The sequence below is a fragment of the Amblyraja radiata genome, chromosome 2 (genome assembly GCF_010909765.2).
Source record: "Amblyraja radiata isolate CabotCenter1 chromosome 2, sAmbRad1.1.pri, whole genome shotgun sequence".
In the NCBI taxonomy this organism is placed as follows: Eukaryota; Metazoa; Chordata; class Chondrichthyes; order Rajiformes; family Rajidae; genus Amblyraja; species Amblyraja radiata.
The window spans coordinates 24,102,502-24,125,600 of record NC_045957.1 but is presented as its reverse complement, the minus strand read 5'-3'; the positions used below and the strand labels follow the sequence as shown (position 1 = coordinate 24,125,600).

The 23,099-nt window shown below is 45.5% G+C and overlaps 1 protein-coding gene across 5 annotated transcripts in view; it reads right to left on the bottom strand.

Moving 5' to 3' along the window:
• Window positions 1-23,099, bottom strand: part of nktr (natural killer cell triggering receptor) — a 148,144-nt gene that overhangs the window by 87,700 nt on the left and 37,345 nt on the right. For all 5 annotated transcript variants that reach the window (XM_033043316.1, XM_033043287.1, XM_033043296.1 and 2 more), the window contains exon 3: window positions 4,894-4,974. In XM_033043316.1, the coding sequence (XP_032899207.1) occupies window positions 4,894-4,951 (58 nt within the window). In that variant the 5' untranslated portion in view covers window positions 4,952-4,974. The remainder of the gene's footprint in view (window positions 1-4,893; window positions 4,975-23,099) is intronic.

The following is a 23,099-nucleotide window of genomic DNA, read 5'->3' as shown; positions in this document are numbered from 1 at the left end:
TTGGATCAATTTTTAGTCTCATTTAGCTGGTCTGAGCCAAGATGCTGAACACTGAATATATGAACTGAAAGGAACTGTGTAAAAGGCCGATCAAAGCAAGAGATTATAGAAGCTTTCAAAAGATTGATCTCAAATTTGTGTTGAGAAAAAAAAAACATCTCGGCAATGGGAAAGACAGGATGACTGGTTAATAGGCACGATTGTCACAATTCCATGAGCTAACTTCACTGATGTAGTCAGGGATGTAGATCTAAACAACAAGTGAGTGTAGACTAGTGGTAGCTTACAACCCAACGGTATGAACATTGAATTCTTCACTTTGAGGTAACTTACCAACAACAACCCTCTCCCCGCCCCTTTTCCTCCTCTCTTCCCTATGCCCCACCTGGATGCGCACACATTTAGAGTCAGAGTCATACAGCGTTAAAACAACCCTACGGCCCGACTTGCCCGCGCCAACCAACATCCCTCTGTACCTGTCCAATCCATGTAGCTGTCTAAATATTTCTTAAACGTGGCCGTAATACCCGACTCAGCTATTTCCTCCAGCTGCTCCTTCCATATGTGCCCCACTCTTTGTGTGAAAAAGTTACCACTCAGGCTCCCATTGAATTCCCCCCTCCCCTCACCTTAAACCATGTCCTCTGATTCTCGAATCTCCTACTCTGGGCAAAAGGCTCTGTGCCTACCCGATCTATTCCTCTCATGATATGATCACCCCTCATCCTCCTGCGTTCTAAGGAGTTGAGTCCGAGTCTGCACAACCTCTCCCTATACCTCTCCCTTTTACACAGTTCCTTTCAGATCACATATTCAGTGTTCAGCATCTTGGCTCAGACCAGCTAAATGAGACTAAAAATTGATCCAAGGCGTTTGTGGCCAGTATAGTCTCCCTTGCGCTATTTTCCCACTATCCCGTCCTCCCTCCCCCTTTCCCCTACCCCTGTCCCCTTCCACCCATATCCCTTCCTCTGGCTTTATATTTTGTGCCGCTTCTCTCCATATCTCAGCTTTTGTCTTCTTTTCATCTCTGGCCTTTGTCCACCATTCTGCCAATCAAATGCTTCCTCACCTGGATCCACCTATCACTTGCCAAGCTTGGTCCCCCTTCCCCACCTCTTGCCAGCCTTCTCTCCCCAACTATAATCAGTCCAAAGAAGGGACCCGACCCGAAACGTCACCTATCTATACTCTTAACAGATGGTGTCTGCCCTGCTGAGTTACCCCAGTTGTTTTCTTTCAGTGAGAGTACATTTTTGCTGATTGCACAGTGGCTACAAATGGGAAATGTACATCTGCTGGTGAGATAGGGTTGCCTCTCCCCATGGCTGTTTAAGCTCACTCAGAAAGAATAACTATCAGTGCAGCACAGTGGCACAGCGGTAGAGATGCTGCCTCACAGCGCCATAGACCCAGGTTCCATCCTAACAGGGTGCTGTTTGTACGTTCTCCCTGTGACCGTGTGGGTTTTCCCTGGGTGCTCCGGTTTCCTCCCACATTCCTAGATGTGCAGGTTTGTAGGTTAATTGGCTTTTGTAAATTGTCCCTAGTGTGTAGGATAGAGCTAGTACACAGATTGGTCGGTGTGGAATCGGTTGGCCGAAGGGCCTGTTTCCACGGTGTATCTCTAAACTAAACTCGAAGAATGAATGCATTTCTATCTTTGTTGAAGTGGGGGGGGGGGGGGGGGGAGAGATGGCTCATGACAAAAGGCAAAAAGGACACGGGAAAGATTAACGATTGATGAAAGATACAGCATGGAAACGGGTTCTTCGGCCCACCACGTCCACGTGGACCATCGATCACCTGTTCCCTCTTGTTCCATGTTATCCCAGGACCGTTGGAGACAGCGGTGGAGGGTCGGAGCGGTGAGGGCTTGAGTCGGGCACGGGGCTTGTTCTCGCGGAGACCCAGGACCGTTGGAGACAGCGGTGGAGGGTCGGAGCGGTGAGGGCTTGAGTCGGGCACGGGGCTTGTTCTCGCGGAGACCCAGGACCGTTGGAGACAGCGGTGGAGGGTCGGAGCGGTGAGGGCTTGAGTCGGGCACGGGGCTTGTTCTCGCGGAGACCCAGGACCGTTGGAGACAGCGGTGGAGGGTCGGAGCGGTGAGGGCTTGAGTCGGGCACGGGGCTTGTTCTCGCGGAGACCCAGGACCGTTGGAGACAGCGGTGGAGGGTCGGAGCGGTGAGGGCTTGAGTCGGGCACGGGGCTTGTTCTCGCGGAGACCCAGGACCGTTGGAGACAGCGGTGGAGGGTCGGAGCGGTGAGGGCTTGAGTCGGGCACGGGGCTTGTTCTCGCGGAGACCCAGGACCGTTGGAGACAGCGGTGGAGGGTCGGAGCGGTGAGGGCTTGAGTCGGGCACGGGGCTTGTTCTCGCGGAGACCCAGGACCGTTGGAGACAGCGGTGGAGGGTCGGAGCGGTGAGGGCTTGAGTCGGGCACGGGGCTTGTTCTCGCGGAGACCCAGGACCGTTGGAGACAGCGGTGGAGGGTCGGAGCGGTGAGGGCTTGAGTCGGGCACGGGGCTTGTTCTCGCGGAGACCCAGGACCGTTGGAGACAGCGGTGGAGGGTCGGAGCGGTGAGGGCTTGAGTCGGGCACGGGGCTTGTTCTCGCGGAGACCCAGGACCGTTGGAGACAGCGGTGGAGGGTCGGAGCGGTGAGGGCTTGAATCGGGCACGGGGCTTGTTCTCGCGGAGACCCAGGACCGTTGGAGACAGCGGTGGAGGGTCAGAGCGGTGAGGGCTTGAATCGGGCACGGGGCTTGTTCTCGCGGAGACCCAGGACCGTTGGAGACAGCGGTGGAGGGTCAGAGCGGTGAGGGCTTGAATCGGGCACGGGGCTTGTTCTCGCGGAGACCCAGGACCGTTGGAGACAGCGGTGGAGGGTCAGAGCTTACCAAATCCCGTGACGTTCCACACTCCATAGGGAGGGTTTCTGGGGAAGCCGCTGATTGGTGGGAGCAGACTAGGGGAAGCAGCTGATTGGGTGCAACCTCAGGTTAGTATTTCTGCTTTTTGGTTAAAGGTACAGTGATTTAGTAAGGGTACAGTGAGCTAAGGGAGGCTAGGGAAGCGGAAAATCAAAATGTGACAGGAGGATCCAGAATGTGTGAAGATAAAGCTCTAGATGTAAAAGGGGCAAAAACGGAAGGAAGGGTAGTAAAAATCATCTGAAAGTGCTTTATCTAAATGCGCTGTACACGGTATTAGTGAGACCACATTTGGAATACTGTGTACAGTTCTGGGGTCCATACTTAAGAAAGGATGTACTAGCCCTGGAGGCAGTGCAGCGAAGGTTTACAAGATTAATTCCTGCAATGAGGGGATTGACATATGAGGAAAGGTTAAGTAAGCTGGGACTCTACTCTTTGGAGTTTAGAAGAATGAGAGGCGATCTCATTGAAACGTATAAGATCGTGAGGGGCCTTGATCGGGTGGATGCACCGAGGATGTTCCCAATGATCGGGGAGGCTAGAACTAGGGGACATAGTTGCAGAGTGAGGGGGGGCTCTTTTAAAACTGAGATGGGGAAGAACTTCTTCACCCAGAGGGTGGTTAGTTTGTGGAGTTCACTGCCCCAGGGAGCAGTGGAAGCAGAAACGTTAAATTTATTTAAGTCAAAGATAGATGGTTTTTTAGCTGCCAAGGGGATAAGGGGCTACGGGGAGAGGGCAGGGATATGGACCTAGGTATGGTTAGTATAGTAGACCTGAGTGATCTCCTGGACAAGTGTCGATCGCCTGGATTGGGGTCGGAGAGGAATTTCCCGGATTTTTTTCCCGAATTGGACCTGGGTTTTTATCCGTTTTTTTGCCTCCCCCAGGAGATCACGCGGTTCTTGGGGTGGAGAGGGGTGATAGCGGTATAGAGGGGAGGGTAGTGTCTTGTGTTCTGTGTCTTGTGTCTACTGTTTGTGGGTAAGTGTGTCTGTTTAGTGTTCAGCCATGAGTGAATGGCGGTGCGGGCTCGACGGACCTGATGGTCTACTCTCGCACCTACTTTCTATGATTCTATGATTCTATGATCCCACTTTCTCATCCACTCCTCCCACATGAGGGACAATTAACCCACAAACCGGCAAATCTTTGGGATGTGGGTGGAGACCGGAGCACTCGGAGCAAACCCGCACGGTCACAGTGTAATCTCCACACAGATAGAACCCAAGGTTAAGGTCGCACCCAGGTCTCTAGCGCAGTGAAGTGGCAGCTCTGAACTCTTACTTGCCAGAGCTCTACTTCTAATCTTCTCTTAAAGTGCAATAAGTAACTGAGTAACAAAGTCAATGTATGAAAGCATCAGGGCAAAATAAGGAGTCTTGCACATTATCACACAACCAAAACTAAAATGGCTGCAAAAGTAAGGAATGTAAATCTAAATTGACCTTTTCTTCACAGGTTTTCACCTGAAGTTGCAACTTTGTGGGAGGTGTCAAAGCTCCAGAACTTAGGACGTGGTGTCATTTGATTAAAACTAGGATTTATTTCCCATACTGCAACTTAGTAATGTTAGAGACAACAAGCCATTCATTGCACAGTAACTGGTTCCCTGATACAAGAAATAATACAACTAGTTAAATCACTGGGCACTAGAGTGTTAAAGTCAATGCGAATAATTTAACAAAAGCCAAACACAGTTCGATCTACATTATTTACTGGTCCATGGAGTTAAGGTGTTTGCAAATGCCCTCAGGCAGTATAACTGCAGTTTATGTACTCAGCACGAGTTAACAACATTTTATATACATGAAGCAGTTTAGCACAAGGCTGAATTACAACAGGAAACATTACAAGATCTATTTGTAGATAGTTTAATGAGCAACATGCAAAATCGACTACATTTAATCAAGATAACAATATTTGCTGGGAATAAAGTGGGAAACAAAAAGATCTTACCTGGAGCCCTGTTTATTTCCACGTCGAAGTAGCATTGCGGGCGGTTCTTCACCCCCATCACGGTATGTACTCTGTGTACACCTAGATCAGAACAAAGAGCATGTTGTTGGCAAGATTGCTGTATTGATCCCTGTTGAAACTCAAAGCTGCTTTGCTATGGAAAGATGTTTCTTCTTGAAATCCTGCAATCATATAATCTCCCTCCCACCCCTCACCCCCGCCCCCACCCCACTCAATCTTTCTCACCCCCAGCCTTCTGCTGCACCGATTCTGATGCACGCAGTGACAGCACATCCTTATGCTCATGCCTCAGCAGCACGTGAACAAACTACTCAAAGGAAGGAGGGTGAAGGAACAACTCTGCGAGAGTGCGAGGGAATTTAAATTTATATATGCAAGGTCATCTGTTTCGAAGAAGGCCCCTACGAGCCCATTAAACAGATGCTTCAGGATAACCACTGTTCTGCAGGAAAAGAGACCGAAGGAACTAAAATGAAGAAACAAAATCGAGTAGGAAGCACAATAATATCACTAACATTATTAAATAAGATGCAACGCAATAAATAAAAAATAATTTTCTAAGTAAATAAAAATGTCGTGCCCTTAAATGCATCTAGAACATAGAATATATAACAGTACACCACAGGGACAGGCCCTTCGGCCCATAATGTTTGTGCCGAACATGATGCCAAATTAAACAGATCTCATCTGCCTGTACATGGTCCATATCCCTCTATTTACTGCACTTTCATGTGACTTTCTAAAAGCCTCTTAAACACCACCAGCCGATCTGCCTCCAACACCATCCCTGGCAACATGTTCCAGGCTCCCACTACTCTCTGTGTAAAATAAATTGCCACACACATCTCTGTTAAACTTTCCCCCTCTCACCTTAAAGGTATGCCCTCTTGTATTGGACATTTCCACCCTGGGAAAAATGTTTTGACTGTCTACTCAATCTATGCCTCTCATCATTTTATAATCTTCTATTATCTGCCCTTAACCTCTGACGTTCCAGAGAAAACAATCTAAGTCTATTCAACCTCTCTCTGAAGCTGAAATCCTGTAATTAATTTTGCATTCTGGTAAACCTCCTCTGCACCCTCCCATCTGTCCTATAATGGGGCGATCAGAACTGCACACCATACTCCAGGTGTGGCTTAAACAAAGTGTTATAGAGTTGCATCATGACTTCCTGACTCTTTATATTCAATAGCCTTAGCATTGATGGCAGGCATACCATGTGCCTCCTGTACCACCCTATCTAGAAAACTTACAAATATAAGTGAAATTAGATTGTCGAGATCAAAATAGCTAATGTGTACTATTAGGTCTTTATATAATGCCTTGCTCAACCCTTGTAACATCCTAACATATTTAGCAAAAATTGAAGCACTTTGAAATGTAGTGACTTTTTGTAACCTACAGATCTGATAGCGAATTAGTTAGTGCATGAGCTCCAGCAATGTGATAATGGCTAAATAACCTCTTTTTGAAATGCCAATATTGACCCAATCACGGGAGAGAGTCCACCTGCACTTCAAAATAACTTCAAAGGATTCTCTGCATCAGGTAATGGTCAGGCCACATTTGGAATATTGTGAGCAATTATAGGCACCGTATTTGAGGAAGGATGTGCTGGCATTGAAGAAGGTCCAGAAGGATTTTATGAGAATGATCCTGGGGATGATTAGGTTAATGTCTGATGAGCGTTTGACAACTCTGGGTCTGTATTCGCTGGAGTTTAGAAGGATGAGAGGGATTCTCATTGAAATCTACTGAATAATTGCCTTGATGGATTGCACGTGGAGAGGATGTTTCCAGGGGTTGGAGATCACCAGAGGGCACAGCCATGAAAAAAAAGGTGTATCTTTAGAGAGAAAATGACGAAGAATTTCTCTAGCCAGAGTGGTGAATCTGTGGAATTCATTGCCAAAGATGGCGGTGGAAGCCAAGTCATTGGTATTATTAAAGCAGAGATTGACAGGTTCTTGATTAGTTAGGGTGTCAAAGGTTACAGGGATAAGGCAATAGAATGGGATTGTGGGGAAAAATGAATAAGCCATGATCGAATGCTGGAGCAGGCGCAATGGGCCGAATGGCCTAATTCTGCTCCAATGTCTTACAGTATTATATATTCCCCCTGAGAAATCAGGCAGGCCTCAGCTTAAAGTGTTTTCCAAAAATGGTAACTGATAGCACAGCACTAACTCAACGAGGGGATTTAAATTTATATATGCAAACTCATCTATCAGCCCGTTAAGCAGACAGCCGGCTCAATGCTTGAATGTCAGCCTAATTTCTGGGCTCAGATATCTAGAGAGCACCGAGAAGCATGAACACCGCAGGCCAAATGAACCAAGATGCTCATTCCTGCACTGTACACGGTGAATATTGATGTGCACCGTGGAGCATACAGGGGGAGCCAATCTCCTGTTTTTGCATTTAACAGCAATTGGGCATATGCATCACATAACAGTAACAGAGGGCTGCAGATCAGCACCTGTGTGAAGCATGTGAGAATGGAAACAGAGTCCGTGCCGACCAGCGATCACCATGTACACTTGTTCTATCCTACAATTTCCAGAATCCAATTCATCTACGATCCTGCATGTCTTTGGGATATGTGAAGAGGAAACCGGAGCACATGGAGAAAACCCATCGCGGTCACAGGGAGAACATGCAAACTCGTACAGACAGCTCCCATAGTCAGGATCGAACCTGGCTCTCTGGCGCTATAAGGCAGCAATTTCACCACAGCGCCACTGTGCCACACACACAGCCCACCTCATCCCTACCAACCGCGATGCATCTACACTAATCCCTTTTTTCTACATTAGTCCTGTTAGGTCTACGTTTATTGTTATTCTCACGCGTCGAGCTTTGTTTTGCATGCTATCAAATCAGATAATACTATACATTAATAAAGTCAAGCCAAACTCTAGTACAACAAGTAGGGCAAAGGGGAAGATACAGAGTGCAGAATATAGTTCTCAGCATTTGTAGCGCATCAGTTGCACAGACAAAGTCCAATGTCCGCAACGGAATAGATGCAAATTAGACAGTACCCTAGCTTATGGAAAGACTGTTCAGAAGTGCAATAAGCTGTTCATGAGTCTGGTAGTGCCGCTTTCAAGCTTCTGTATATTCTGCTGGATGGGAGCAGGAAGATGAAGGAATGACTGAAGTGATACAAGTCTTTGATTATGTTGGCTGCTTTTCCAAGTCAGCATGAAATGTAGATAGTCAATGGTGGAAAGTCTGGTCTGTGTGCTGGACTGTTCCACATCTGCAATTCTGCAATTTCTTGTGGTCTCCGGCTGAACTGTTCCCAAACCAAGTTGTGATGCAACCCGACAAAATGCTATCTATGGTGCACCTGCAGAAGTTTACAAGAGTCATTGGAGGCATGCCTATCTATGTACTTGTTCAAATGCCTTTTAAACATTGCAAATGTAGCTGCCTCCACCATCTCCCTTGAAAATGCATTCTGGATATTCACCGGCCTGTGTGTGAAAGTTTTAACCCTCGGATCTCTAAATCCTAAAATTTCTTCCTTCGAAGCCTGTGCCCTCTAGTTCCAGGCTTTCCTGCCATGGGGAAAAAGAAAGATCCTATCTATCCTATCTATGAACCATATCATTATATAAATCCCAATAAGGTCACCTCAGCCTCCTATGCCCAAGTGAGAATACATTTAGCCTATCCAATCTCTCACTAAAATTACAGCCCTTCTATCCAAGCAACATCCTGATAAATTTATGTTGCATTTACTAAAAGGTTCCTCAATGTCCTTGCTTTTCCATTTCCTAGCTCAAGATTGTTATGCTTCTTCTACAAAATGTTGTTCTCTCAATATGCCCTGTCACCAATCACTCATTTACAACAAGGCAAGAAAACAATTAGTAGCCAAGTATGCCACGTGGTCTGCTCCACCATTCCTCATGACTCGTCTATATTAACGGTGTTTTCTCACACAGAACCACGTTCATCAATTCACTTCACAACCAGAAATCTATTGACCCTCCTTGCTCCCATTCATTCCAGCATTCAGGAAATCTATAACAGTTTATACTACATGATATCAGTAAACATATAAATCATTCCCAAACTCTCTACTTTCCTTCAACACTATGCTTAGTTCCCAATCAGGGATAAATCATACAGCAAAATACAAAGTCTGGAATAAGTCAGAAGCTCAGGCAGCATCTGAGGAGGGAATAGATGGGCGACGTTTCAGGTTGGGAACCCTCTTCAGACTTATTCTCTAAATCGCACATGACAATTTGCTTCCAATTCTGACTGTAAACACACAGATCATTGGAGTTAAGCTGGCTCCAATGCAGTTACCCAACTATGTAGGAAGTAATTGCAGATGGTGGTTTGTACTGAAGATAGACACAAAGGCTGAAGAAGGGTCCTGACCCAAAACTCACCCATCATTTGTCTCCAGAGATGCTGCCTGACCCGCTGAGTTACTCCAGCAATTTGTGTGCAGTCATCCAACTTACAGCTTCTCCATGCTGCAGCCTGTACTTTATTATGTAAAATACGTGATGCACTTTGACGAACACCTGTTTGTTTATTTAACAAAACAACAGGAAAGCTTTTCAGCAGTTAAGACATATACGGAAGTTTCTCAAAAAGTATGAATTTGGGAACTTTGAACGATGATTTACAATGAGTGACCTGAATGTTTCTTTTCTCTGTTGGTAAAACATCCATCTTTTCAGCAGAGGACAGGAACTACTGCAACTTGGATCTGGATAGAATTCCACCAGAATATATGACTGCTTGAAAATCTAGTTTTCCTGAAAAGGGACATTATGATTCAGTGGATGTAGTTCCGAGGTATTAACAAAGGCAAAACCAATTGAAAAGCCAAATCCTTTGCATTTCAGTACATCCTGCATTCAATCTCTAAGTGAGTACCATTGTTAAAGATAATATGCACGTTTTATCCCATGCCTCCCGTTCCACGCCCTCCACAAAAAAAACTTACTTGGCTTAAAATAAAATGCAGTGAACCGTTTATAAGTGAACGTCCAGTACTGAGATGGTATCGTTTAATCAGACATCAGCAAGGTGCCTTAAAAAACCCATATATGTTTGACTCAGGACATCACAGTGGGCTCGTGTTGGCGATCTTCATCTGCCCCAGTTATCGGTGGTGCTCCAACTTCAATCTTCATCCTCTTCGTGGCCTTCAGTGCCAGCTCTGGAACCAGGGCTTATCCACTGTGCGCTCACTCCCGGAGCGACGGCAGACTGAATGGTTTCAGTGCAAATTAAGAGTATTTATAAAAATGGTTGCTGGCAGGTGACCAGTCATTGAGCAAGTGGAAGATCCTCCCACCCCGGTACTTATTACCCAAAGTCGCAATAAATTGGGCACTCGAGCAAGAACGAGTGAGAAATTGGTATGATTCGTGGGATTTACCGGAACCAGTGGCCAGCAGATATACGAAGGAACAGATTAAAAAAGTGATAGTTTTTTTCCAAACAAAATGTTACATTATTAGCTGCACAGAAAGTTAGTTTCAACTTTACTGTCAGCACTTTGCCAACCCTATAACCTTCACGATTGATTTCATCAAAAGACATAAGAGCAGAATGAGGCCATTCAGCCCATCGAGTCTACTCCGCCGTTCAATCACAGCTTATCAATTTGTCCCGCTCAACCTCGCTACCCTACCTTCTCCCATAACTCATATAGCATGTGTAAAAGAACCAGAGGACGTAGGTTTAAGGTGAGAGGGGAAAGATTTAATAGCAACTGGAGGGGCAACGTTTTTACACAGAGGGTTGTGGATATATGGAATGAGCTGCCAGAGGAAGTAGTCAAGTCAGGTACCATAACGGACTTTAAAAGGCACAGAGAGATACATGGATTGGAAAGGTTTAGAGAGAGAATGATACAAAATGCTGGAGTAACTTAGCGGGTCAGGCAGCATATCTGGAGAAAAAGAATAGGTGATGTTTCGGATTGGAAAGAAGAGGTTCCAACCCGAAACATTACCTATTGTTTTTCTCCAGAGATGTTGCCTGACCCGCTGAGTTACTCCAACAATTTACGTTTATCCTCGGTTTTCTCTGCTGAGTCAATGAGAGTGTGGCACAGTGACGCAGCGGTAGCGTTGCTGCCTCACAGTATCAGAGACACGGGTTTGATCCTGTCTGTGTGGAGTTTGCACGTTCTCCCTGTGACCACGTGGGTTTTCTTCAGGTTCCCACATTCCAAAGAGTTGCAGGTTTGTAGGTTAATTAGCTTCTGTAAATTGTCCCTAGTGTGTAGGATAGTGCTAGTGTACGGGGTGGGGTGATCGTTGGACTCGGTTGGCCCAAGGGCCTGTTTCCACACTGGATCTCTAAGCTAAACAAATGGCCTCCTTTTGTGTTTAGAAATACAAAATAATATATGCAGGTAATTAAAATTTTAATTTTGTTTTTTTGTATTATTAATGTCAAAATATACACCATGTGCTGCTAGCACATTATTAGATACAAAGCAGAGCAAGCGCAAAAGTTAGACACCAAACTTTTATACAAAAATACTTCTTAAGGATTTCAGACCAGAAAAATTAATTCTCTTCTTTTTTCAGAGATGCTGCCCAAGCTGATGAATATTTCCAGCATTTTCAGTTATTTCAGATGCAGTTCAGAGGTATTCAATATAAATGTAGATAAACAGTAATCATTCTATATTCACATATCGAGGAACAGTGACCCTTGGGAGAACACCATAGTCTACTATTGACTACTCTGAAAAGCAACGTTAGCACTTATGTTGTTCATTTTTCCTAATACAAGCTGTTAAAGACCCTCATTCTCCACCAGTGTGAAAAAATAACAAAAAAGTAGGAATAGACAATAGGTGCAGGAGTAGGCCATACGGCCCTTCAAGCCAGCACCGTCATTCAATGTGATCATGGCTGATCATCCACAATCAGTACCCCGTTCCTGCCTTCTCCCCATATCCCCCGACTCCGCTATCTTCAAGAGCCTTATCGAGCTCTCTCTTGAAAGTTTCCAGAGTATCGGCCTTCACCGCCTTCTGAGGCAGAGAATTCCACAGACTCACAATTCTCTGTGTGAAAAAATGTTTCCTCATCTCCGTTCTAAACGGCTTACCCCTTATTTTTAAACTGTGGCCCTTGGTTCTGGACTCTCCCAACATCGGGAACATGTTGTTCACAATTTATATAAATGATTTGGAGGAGGGAACCAAGTGTAATATATCGAAATTTGCGGACGATACGAAAATGGGAGGGAAAGTAGGGGATGAGGAGGATAGGAAGAGTCTGCAAAAGGATATAGATAAGCTAGGTGAGTGGGCAACAACTTGGCAGATGAAATTTAATACTAATAAATGTGAAGTCATTCACTTTGGGGAAAAAAATGATAGGGCAAGTTATTTTCTAAATGAGGAGGAGCTGCGTTGTAATGCAACGCAAAGGGATCTAGGGGTATTAGTACATGAATCACTAAAAGTCAGTATGCAGGTGCAGCAAGCAATCAGGAAGGCCAATGGAGTTTTGGCCTTTATTGCTAGGGGGATTGAGTATAAAAACACGGAGGTCTTGCTGCAGCTGTACACGGTATTAGTGAGACCACATTTGGAATACTGTGTACAGTTCTGGGGTCCATACTTGAGAAAGGATGTACTAGCCCTGGAGGCAGTGCAGCGAAGGTTTACAGGATTAATTCCTGCAATGAGGGGATTGACATATGAGGAAAGGTTAAGTAAGCTGGGACTCTACTCTTTGGAGTTTAGAAGAATGAGAGGCGATCTCATTGAAACGTATAAGATCGTGAGGGGCCTTGATCGGGTGGATGCACCGAGGATGTTCCCAATGATCGGGGAGGCTAGAACTAGGGGACATAGTTGCAGAGTGAGGGGGGGCTCTTTTAAAACTGAGATGAGGAAGAACTTCTTCACCCAGAGGGTGGTTAGTTTGTGGAATTCACTGCCCCAGGGAGCAGTGGAAGCAGAAACGTTAAATATATTTAAGTCAAAAATAGATGGTTTTTTAGCTGCCAAGGGGATAAGGGGCTACGGGGAGAGGGCAGGGATATGGACCTAGGTATGGTTAGTATAGTAGACCTGAGTGATCTCCTGGACAAGTGTCGATCGCCTGGATTGGGGTCGGAGAGGAATTTCCCGGATTTTTTTCCCGAATTGGACCTGGGTTTTTATCCGTTTTTTTGCCTCCCCCAGGAGATCACGCGGTTCTTGGGGTGGAGAGGGGTGATAGCGGTATAAAGGGGAGGGTAGTGTCTTGTGTTCTGTGTCTTGTGTCTACTGTTTGTGGGTAAGTGTGTCTGTTTGGTGTTCAGCCATGAGTGAATGGCGGTGCGGGCTCGACGGACCTGGTGGTCTACTCTCGCACCTACTTTCTATGATTCTATGATTCTATAACATGTTTCCTGCCTCTAGCGTATCCAAACCCTGAATAATCTTATATGTTTCAATAAGATTCCGTCTCATCCTTCTAAATTTCAGAGTATACAAGCCCAGCCACTCCATTCTCTCAGCATATGACAGTCCCGCCATCCCGGGAATTAACCTTGTGATAGAGAGGTGAACTAAAATAACACAAATAGCAACAGAAGGTGGCCAGTCAACCCTTTATATCTACTCTGCTGCTAAGATCATTGCTGATACTTCTATCCCATTTTCTGCATTATCCACATATCCTTTGCCTCCCCTATATCTAAAAATCTATTGACCTCCATCTTAAATATGCACTTGACATTTCTGTGAACTGCCCTGTAATGTATTATATAAATTTAACTTATGTTGACAAAGCCAGAATTTAGAGTGTATATCCTTGTTGGAATGAATATTAAAAATATTGATTGTGAGATAATGACTATTCCTGTGGACCTTTGCCTTCTTATATTGACCCAAGAACTGGAAAAAGTTTCAAACCAACTTCCAGACTTGGAAATGACGATTGGTATAGAGTCTGGTAAATGGACTGCATTTTCCCTTCCAACATCAACATCCTCTCACTCCGGTTGTGGTCTCTCCCCATTCAATTATAACTGCATCTCCCAAGGGTGGCATAGTGGTGTAGCTGATAGAGCTGCTGCCTCATAGCGCCAGACACAGGTTTGATCTTTGCGGAGTTCGCACATTCATCCTGTGTCTGCGTGGGTTTCCTCCGGGTGCTCCGGTTGCCTGCCACATACCAAAGACGTGCGGGTTTGTGGGTTAACTGGCCTCAGTGAAAAAAGAATTGCCTCATATGTATAGGAGGTGGATGAGAGAATGGGATAACATTGAACTACATGGACACGGCGGGCTGAAGGGCCTGTTTCTATATTGTATCTAAACTAAACCTCTTTACACTACATCCTCTGGATACAGTTCTATGCTTGCAGAAGTAAACATTGAAACAAATTGTTCACATTGCTAAATACCATTTTTCTTGTCAGTTATTTGAAATTTATGTTCTACTTCACTGAGGGAAAAAGAGTACAAAGTCAGTCAATTTTATTCGTCACATGCGCATTACATGCAGTGAAATGAATTTGCCAGCAGCCATACACTTAAAAGAACAATACACAATCAAATTTAACACAAACATCCACCACAGCATTCTTCACTGTGGTGGAAGGCAACAAGGTTCAGCCAGTCCTCCTCCCTTGTTCACCCGTGGTCGGGGCCATAGACTCCCCGCTACAGACGGCCCTCGATGTACAGGCCCTCTCGTCGGAGTGATCTAAACTCCAACGTCGGGACGGTGAAACACACTCTTATCGTCATTTCCAAGTCTGGAACATACGCTTGTAGGTCCCGAATCGGCACTTTCCTACCGGAGTCCGCAGCTTCAAGATGTTATAGGCCGCAGGCCGACGGTCGGAGCTCTTCTCCTACGATCCCAAGCGAGGGGTCCCAGGCCCCGGATGGTAAGTCCACGCCCAGCCCGCGGCTAGAAGCTCCGCAGCCCACAGTCCTACGATGTCAACGACACAAGACCGGCATTCGGAGCACTCCTCTCTGGCGACTCCCGGCAAGGGTTCGCCTGCTCCGCGATGGAAAGTCCACGCTGTGCCTGCTCCGGGCCTGACTCCGGGAAAGGCCGCTCCAATCCATGATGTTAGGCCGTGATGGAGGCGACATGGAAAAAGTCGCTCCTCCATGGAGGAGGTGGCTGAAAGCGGTTTCCCCCTTTCCCCTCCCCCCCCCCATCCACCACATAAGACATACCGAGAGACACCCAAACTGACGAACACGCTGCTGGCAGGACAGCCGTCTCACAGCGCCCCCACCAACACCTCTAGCCCTCACCAAACCCAGTTCCAAGATTATTGGGATAATATAAAATAAATTTGAACGGTTGATCAATGGTCAGTGTGGAATACTGGTGGGCTTAAAGAAGGGTTCCGACCCGAAACATCACCTATCCATTTCTCCAGCGGTGCTGCCTGACCCGCTGAGTAAATCCAGCAATTTGTGACTATCTTTAGATTTGATGAGCCGAAGGGTCTGTTCCCTTGCTGTATCTCGACACTAAACTAAAGCTTACATTTGAATCCAAGGTGAGCATGCTGTTTTCCCAGTTAAAGCCGGTCAAACAACAGTCAGGAAACTGTAGACTGACAAAAGTAAAAATAGTCAATTTTGAACTTGACGTTAAACTTAAGAAACCATGCAATGCCATTAAGCATTTCTTTTACATTATGAAAAAAAACTTCATTCAAAGTGCTGCAGTGTGCAGTTAATTGAGACACTTGGCACATCCTTTATTCAAACGAAAGTCACAGAGAACACTGCAACCTTGAATACAGTCAAGCTTTCTCCTAACATATGGCTGGAGTTTAGCTTTGTTTAATTTAGGTTAGAGAAACAACCCCTTCAGTCCACTGAGTCTGCACCGACCAACGACCCCTGTACACTAACACTATCCTACACACTAGGGTAATTTACAATCTTTATCAAAGCTAATTAACCTACAAACCTGCACGTCTTTGGAGTGTGGGAGGAAACTAGAGCACCCGGAGAAAACCCATGCTGCCTGTACATGCAAACTCCGTACAGGCAGCACCCGTAATCAGAATCGATCCCGGGTCTCTGGCGCTGTGAGGCAGCAGTTCTATTGCTACGCCACCTTGTCGCTCCCACTGCGTCACCACTCAACAGTACTTTTACACAGCGGCAATCATCTTGGGCAGGTATCATAAAAACAAAATGTAATCTCACTGAAACACCTGCACTGATCACAGCTTTATCTATCACATGGTGTACGGACCTCCACAAGGATTTTTAAGAAGCACAGGAATATCTTGCATTGTCAAGAATCAAAGCAATGGCAAAAGTAAATGGCAAAATCAAAGCAAAAGTCCCCTGTCCATTCCCTCCACTGATGCAGCTTCCTGAGTAACTCCAGCACTTTGTGTTTTGCTCGAGATTCCAACATCTGCAGATCCTTGTGAAAGGATCTCTCTGGAAGTCTACTTGCCTGTTTGATTCTTTATTCCGCATTCTCTTCTCCCCTCTCCCATCAGACAATAGGTGTACAAGAAGGAACTGCAGATGCTGGAAGATCGAAGGTACACAAAAATGCTGGAGAAACTCAGCAGGTGCAGCAGCATCTATGGAGCAAAGGAAATAGGCGACGTTTCGGGCCAAAACCCTTCTTCAGACTGATGTGAAGGAACTGCAGATGCTGGAAGATCGAAGGTACACAAAAATGCTGGAGAAACTCAGCGGGTGCAGCAGCATCTATGGAGCAAAGGAAATAGGCGACGTCTCGGGCCGAAACCCTTCTTCAGACTGATCAGAAGGAACTGCAGATGCTAGAAGACCGAAGGTACACAAAAATGCTGGAGAAACTCAGCGGGTGCAGCAACATCTATGGAGCAAAGGAAATAGGCGACGTTTCGGGCCGAAACCCTTCTTAAGACTGATGGTGTAGAAGTGTGAAAGTGCACATCACCAGATTCAGGGACAGTTTCCTCCCAGCTGTTATCAAGTAATTGAACCATCCTATTTTAACTACTATCAAACGGAATCGGACTTTATTGGAATTGCACTGAACGATATTGTTCCCTTCATCCTGTATCTGTAGGCTGTGGAAACGGAATTTCGTTTGAGCCTCATTGAGGTTCAAATGACAATAAATGGTATTGTATTGTATTGTATTGTATTGTATTGTATTGTATTGTATTGTACGCTGTGGTTAGCATGCAAAAGCTTTTCATTATACCTCGGTACACATAACAATAAACTGAACTATACTAAAACTAAACTAAACTTGTTACTACCCGAGTACCTCAGAGCATTTCCTTAAGCCCCTGTCCCAGTTACGTGTCCTTGGAGACTAATTATGCGACCTCGTGGTCGTGTTGAGGTGCGACGGTCCCGTCTGGAGCACGCGACGTCATTTGAAGATGGACACAAAATGCAGGAGTAACTCAGCGAGACCGGCAGCATCTCTGGAAAGAAGGAACGGGTGACGTTTCGTGCAGAGACTCTTCTTCAGTCTGAAAGACGGGTCTCGTCCCGAAACATCATCCATTCCTTCTCTCCAGAGATGCTGCCGGTCCTGCTGAGTTACTCCTGCATTTTGTGTCCATCTTCAATTTTCTTGGCCCCGCTCTGGGAGTAGAAGTAGGGGCGGACCGGATCCGCACGGCCGTGAGCCCCAGGCCGAGCTCGGTGATCGTTTGCCTGCTTCTGCTGATGTTGCAGGTGAGACGTTGCGTCGCGCCTGTCCCACTTTGGCCGTCAGTTACGCGGCAGGCCGTTGGCGTGCGAAGATTTCGTTCGCAACAAAATTTTGGAGCGCCGTACGATATCATGCACAACTACATACCCCTCCGCACTTCTCAGTGGGACCGGCCCCGCGCGGCCATATGATGCCCGTGCGCCTCAACGCAACCACGAGGTCACATAAATTGCGTGCCAAGGACACGTAAGTGGGACAGGGCCTTTACTTTCCAATAGTCAGCACAGAATTATAAAGTACATGTACAGGCTGTTTGATCCATCATGCCTATCATGATGAAACATCTAAATAAACCTTTCTCTCCCATCCTTGCAAATGCTGAGTGTGGTTAGTTTTAAATAACTGTTTACTTCTAACAACCATAGCATTGCAGTGCAGAGATGGTCGAAAGAGCATCTAGAGAACAAACAGGTGCTGGTATTTTAAAAATTAAACTGAAGATTTAAAGTGCTGGAGTAACTCAGCCGGTCAGGCAGCATCTCTGGGGGAAAATAAATGGGTGACATTTCGGGTCAGCTCCATTCTTCAGAGGGTCCCGATCTGAAATGTCGCCTGTCCATTCCCTCTATAGACATTGCCTGACCCGCTGAGTTCCTCCAGCACTTTGTATTTAGCTGAAGATTCCAGCCTCTGCATTTCCTTGTGTCTTACAACCACTCTGGTCACTGCACTTCAGGAAGTGTATGTATGTCATTAGAGATTTACTAAAACAGTTCCAAATTAGGGATTTCTCCAGTGATTAGTTGAAGCCACCACCGTTCTCCATACAGCAAAGATGGAGTGATTTGATGGAGATGTATGAGATTGCAATTAATGGATGGGTTCATATAACAATAGATTCAGTTTAGACGTTCAGCCAAAAGAAGCAAGGGAAATCCAAAAAGCTTTTTTTTATTACAACAACAGGATTAACCTTGACCTGGAATTTACTACCTACAAACATGGCATCAAAATCAAAAGTTAAGCAAATCAGCACAAAGGGACAATAGGTTACAGGCCTATGGGAAAAGAATTGGGGAATGAGTGATTGGCGAGTCTTTGAGCTTGTAAAGACTTGGTTTTCTACACTTCACGCTGCCTTGGAAAAGCAGCCAATGTAATCAAACTCGTTCCATGCTGGTCATTCCTTCTTCTCCAAGTACCCGTCCAGCAGAAGTTACAAAAGCTAGAAAGCGTGCATCACCTGACTCAGATACAGCATGGAAACAGGCTCTTCAGCCCACCGAGTCCACGCTGAACAGCGATCCCTGTACACTTGCACTGTCCTATACACTAGGCACAATTTATTATTTTTACTGCAGCTCAATTAACCTACAAACCTGTACGTCTTTGGAATGTGGGAGGAAACCAGAGCACCCGGGGAAAACCCATGCGGTCACAGGGAGAACGTACAAACTCTGTACAGTCAGCACCAGTGGTCAGGATCGAACCGGGGTCACTGGCACTGTAAGGCAGCAACTCTACCGCTGCAGCACCGTGCCACCACTTCTGAACAGTCCTTCCATAAGCTAGTGCACTGTCTGTTTCTCCTTCACCCCATTGCAGACATTGGACTTGTCTATGGAACTGATCTGCATTCTGTATCTTCCCCTTTGGTCTACCTATTGTACTTGAGCTTGCCTTGATTGCATTCATGTAAAGTATGATCTGATCTGTTTGGACGGCATGCGAATAGAGCTTTTCAAAGTACCTCAGTACACAATAAAAAACCCAAACCTAAAATCATGCAATAGCAATTCTATGATTCCAATATATTTTATTTGGGGACTTTGAATTGAGGAGGGTTGGTTTAGTGCCATGATCTTTGCAATTATTTTAAAAGTAAGCAGGCATTTACATATAGAAACAAGGAACTACAGATACAGGTTTATATTTTTTTTTAAAGGAGAGAGCAAATAGCTCTTGTGAGTTACTAGAAGTTTTCAAATTAAACCAGTGATCCTACTCAGTGAATACCTGAGCTATGAAGGGTGGCATTAGGCGTCAATGAATTACTTCAAATTTGGTAAGTTAAGTATTGATGAGGTGCTAAAGATAGACACAAAGTGCTGGAGTAACTCAGCGGGTCAGGCAGCATCTCTGGAGAACATCAATAGGTGTCATTTCAGATTGGGACCCTTCATCAGCATTTACACTTGTTTTTCAGTCCTTTGTGACATTCCACAATTAGTGAACTTCCATAACCTGAATGAGTTTTTCACAAAGGAATCTGGCCAGAAAAATATGCTAACCAGTAACTAGCACGTGATGAAAATGTTACTCTTAGTGGCAGATTGGCATACAGTCGTGTTGATCAAGGTCAGAGTGACCAACAGTAATGTACAATGCACTGTACCGGCTCACACTCATCAGCTATGCAGAACAAAATGAACACAAGTCCCATTAACTTGTCCCATATATGGGGTGGTACAATGGCACAGCGGTAGAGTTGCTGCCTCTCAGCGCCAGTGACCTGGGTTCAGTCCTGACTGCGGGTGCTGTCTGTACGAAGTTTGTACGTTCTCCCTGTGACCGCATGGGTTTTTGCCGGGTGCTCCCACACTTCAAAGATGTACAGGTTTGTAGGTTAATTGGCTTCGGTAAAAATTGTAAATCGTCCCTAATGTGTAGGATAGTGCTAGTGTACGGGGTGACTGCTGGTCAGCACGGACTTAGTGGGCCAAAGGGCATGTTTCCGTGCTGTATCTCTAAAGTCTAAAACTCATTTTCAACGGAAGGTCTACACCATTTAGCAGTTACCCATACAAAACATTGAGGATGACCAAGGCATGTGGAAAATCAAAACCGTGTACTTAAATAAAAATCAATTTCACAGTCTCATGAACTGACCTCTCCCCAGATCTGGTTGCTGACTGCACCCATTGCCACCAAGCCTCGTCACCACAATACTTTTTCCATAAAAATAAACTTTATTCAGATCACACAGCTTCCATGTAAAGGCAGCGGTAGAGTTGCTGCCTTACAACGCCAAAGACTCGTGTTCGATCCTGACTACGGGTGCTCTCTGTACGGAGTTTGTTCGTTCGCCCCGTGACTGCTTGGGTTTTCTCCGGGTGCTCTGGTTTCCTCCCACACTCCAAAGACGTTCAGGTTTGTAGGTTGATTGGCTTCAGTAAAAATTGTAAATTGTCCCTAGTATATAGGATAGTACTAGTGTAACATACACACACACAACAAGAACAGTGCAAAGACTCTTCCCACGTTTTCAGCGTCTATTCATTCATTCGTGTCATATTTGGTAGTTGCAAATTATCCTTAAACCAAGTACCCTTGCCACTCATGTAGACCCGAGGTGATAGCCCCTCCCATCCTTGAGGTCTATCCTCACCAGACTCTGCCCCTCAATGTCCCGCAGCGGGAGGACCCTAGACCATGGTCCTCCCCCACAGAACCTGGGCGTTGTTTGCATCAAGCTTCAGCGAGTCCCTCATCACGTACTCCTGCAGTCTGGAATGGGCCAGTCGGCAACACTCCCTGACGGACATCTCGCTTTGCTGAGAGCCCAACAAGTTCTGGTCAGACCAAAGAGTGTCTTTCAACGAGTTGATGACCTTCTAGCAGCACTTGATGCCACCACAACTGTCCTCCACTAAAGCACAGATATACATAATCACGCACAAGCAATGCAGCAAGAAAATTTTGACCTCAGGAAAATTGGGATACATCTGACCTATTGCATGGGCACAATAATGGGTTCAAAGGGAAGAGGAGTACCCATCTTTCTCTCTAATCTAACATTACACGGAGATTTGCGCATCATTTGATTCTTTCCTTTGTCCCTGCATCTCAAATCTGCACATCCAAACCACTCCATTAATGTAAGGTGCTTTAGGATATGAAGAAACAATCTGCCACTCTCCGTCATGAAGGAACAACTTACACGTCACAGCTACTTTAAAGGGTAATGTTTATACAGGTTAGCTGGCTCATCAGTTACTGAAGGAGAGATTAAATGGAAGTGCACCACAAACTGCTATTTCTTGAAGAAATCAAATTAATTACCATCACAGCACCACGTTTCAGAACTAAGTAATTATCCAAGGCAACACAATGACATAGCCAGTAGAGCAGCTGCCTCACAGCACCAGAGACCTTGGTTTGATCCTGACCTCAGATGCCATCTGTGTGGAGTTTGCACGCACTCCATGTGACCGTGTGGGTTTCTTCTGGGTGCTACAGTTTTCTCCAACATCCCAAAGATGTGCTGGTTTTTAGGATGACTATGAGTGGATGAGAAAATGGAATAACATAGACCAAGTGTGAACGGGTGATCGATGGTCGATGTGGACTTGGCGGGACGAAGTGCCTGTTTTCATGCTGTATTTTTCAACCATCAGAAAAAAGGTAACAAAAAAAATCTATATTTTAATGAAAAATATGTCCCCTGTGCATGCACAAACAGTATTGACATTAAGATCCTGTTAAGAACAGGATGTGTGGTCATTTTCCCATAAATGCATAACTCATTGTCGAACTGTTGGAACAGATCTTTCATCAGCAAACAGGCATTTCACAAAACCACAATCAACAGCAGTGATGATGAACGATTTGGCAAATGGGAGATTTGAACAGTACAGAAAACACCAAAGTGGCACTACAGTAATATTAAGAGAGTTACTATAATATGAGAAAGGACGGCGCAGTGGTGCAGCGGTAGAGTTGCTGCCTTACAGCGCCAGCGACCAGGGTTTGATCCTAACTACAGATGCTGTCTGTCTGTGACCACGTGGGTTTTCTCCGTGTGCTTCGGTTTCCTCCTACACTCCAAAGACGTACAAGTTTGTAGGTTAATTGGCTTCTGTAAATTGCCCCTAATGTGCAGGATGCAAAACTGGGATAACATAGAACTCATGTATGGTTAGTTGGTGCAGACTTGGTGGGCCAAAGGGCCTGTTTCCACACTGTATCTCTAAATCTTTAAACCTAAACTAAACTTAACCAAAACTGACTGCCCGCCGATCTGGCTTGTATCAAACTGCTGCAAGCAGTTATTAAAACTGGAAGTCTAAACCCAGATAATATGCACATTGATACTTCTGGGGTTTATCCAAAGAAATTCCACAGAACTATTCAGCTCAAAGTACTCCTCCCTCCTGCAGAGGATGCACCACCAGGATAGGGTTGTCAGTTTATTTGAAGCCAACTGCACAAGAATCTCAGTCCCTCGTGATTATATTAGTCTGCCAGGCTGACCGCCAAACGTCAGCACTGGCCCTGCTTGGCTCAGGTTACTGAGGATTGACGCAGTTTCGATCTTCCACTGCTACGCATCTCGACCCCAAAGGAACTTGGCTTGTTTGACAAATGGAAAAATAGATATCCTTCATCCCCTACTTCATTGACATTGTGCCGACAGTACACCAGCCCTAAAATTGAGAAAATAAGACACAGCCTCTCTCCTTCTGCCAAGATCGGATTTCCTGGATACCTGGGGCAGCTGCAAGATGGCGCTGGATCGTGGCGACTCTC